Source organism: Seriola lalandi, unplaced genomic scaffold, assembly GCF_002814215.2.
Source record: "Seriola lalandi dorsalis isolate HSWRI2012SDOR001 ecotype SW California unplaced genomic scaffold, Sedor1 jcf7180002006448, whole genome shotgun sequence".
In the NCBI taxonomy this organism is placed as follows: Eukaryota; Metazoa; Chordata; class Actinopteri; order Carangiformes; family Carangidae; genus Seriola; species Seriola lalandi.
Genome location: NW_019477101.1, coordinates 1 through 1,216, shown reverse-complemented (window position 1 = coordinate 1,216; position 1,216 = coordinate 1). Strand labels below are relative to the sequence as shown.

The 1,216-nt window shown below is 54.2% G+C and overlaps 1 protein-coding gene across 1 annotated transcript; it reads right to left on the bottom strand.

Moving 5' to 3' along the window:
• Positions 1 to 5: 5 nt before the first annotated feature.
• On the bottom strand, positions 6 to 1,026 carry LOC111671016 (uncharacterized; the record flags this gene model as incomplete). The annotated part of the gene is made up of 1 exon (XM_023428033.2): positions 6 to 1,026. A coding segment is annotated over one exon (1,021 nt), but the record flags the coding sequence as incomplete, so codon positions are not given.
• Between the last annotated feature and the right edge of the window lie 190 nt (positions 1,027 to 1,216).

The following is a 1,216-nucleotide window of genomic DNA, read 5'->3' as shown; positions in this document are numbered from 1 at the left end:
ACCGCCCTGTTGTCCCAGATCTCCTGGGCCTTGCTGCTCTCCAGCTGCTGCAGGTGGAGGGCCAGCGGCAGCAGCAGGTCACTCAGGTGCTGGCTGGAGAAGGTGAACGCATTGTGGGCCGTGACCTCTGCAGGCGGGGTGGCCAGAGGAGAGGTTGATGGAGGAGAGGAGGAGGTTGAAGAGTTCGACGAGGTTGAGGTGAAGGGGGAGGTGGGGGAAGGTAAACCTGAACTGCAGAGAGATTGCTGAGGGTGGAGGGCTCTTCCTTGATGCTGGTCTGGCGTTTTGATCTTGCTGGGGAGGCCGTGCTGGAAGCGACAGCGTGTGCCGTAAAGGCAAAACCCGAAGGAGCTGAAGGTGCGGCATAGAGCTCCTCGAGGCCTCCACTCCTTGGTCTGTGGCTGGAGCTGGTGGCTGAGACTGGATGGAGTCTTCTCCTCGCCAACATCAGGAGACTCCAGACTGCCGTTAACATCTCCACCCTCGACGTGCAGGAAGTTACAGCGAGTACCAAATGGACAAACGCCAAAGGAGCGGAAGGTGCGGCAGGGGACGTTCCTGCGGCGGCGTAGGGCAGGCCGCTGCTCAGTGGGGCTGTGGACAAACAGGCAGCGGCTGCCATAGTAACAGTAGCCAGTCGTGTGATAGCTACGACACAACTCCGTCTTGTACTTCGGGTGGCGGAACGGAACGTGGAGCTCGTTGAGGCCGTGGGCGAACTGGCAGCGCTCTGCGTACTTGCAGAACCCAGTAGCGGAGTAGCTGGTGCAGAGCTCCGTCTTGTAGCGGGTGGAGCAGACCCAGGGGATGAGGGGAGGGGAGGAGGACTCTACCAGGGGAAGGAGGGCCTTAGCTAGGGAGAGACTGCATTCTCCTCCACCACTGCCGCCATCGCCATCCAAATCCTCAGTTGACAGCAGGTTGTCAACCAGCTCCTCATCTTGGCAGGAAGGCAGGAACAAGTCGTCGCTACTGGTCTGAAAAAAAAAAAAATAAATAAATAAAGTTTCAGATTTCAGTAAAGTCCTGCCTCATCACCCGACAAGGCTTCTTTAACTTGTTGCAGGGCTCATTTTACAGGCTTCATGCACAGCTGAAGTTGAGATTTAGTCAGTGTGTGTATGTATGTATGTATGTATGTATGTATGTATGTATGTATGTATGTATGTATGTATGTATGTATGTGTATATATATATATATATATATATATATATA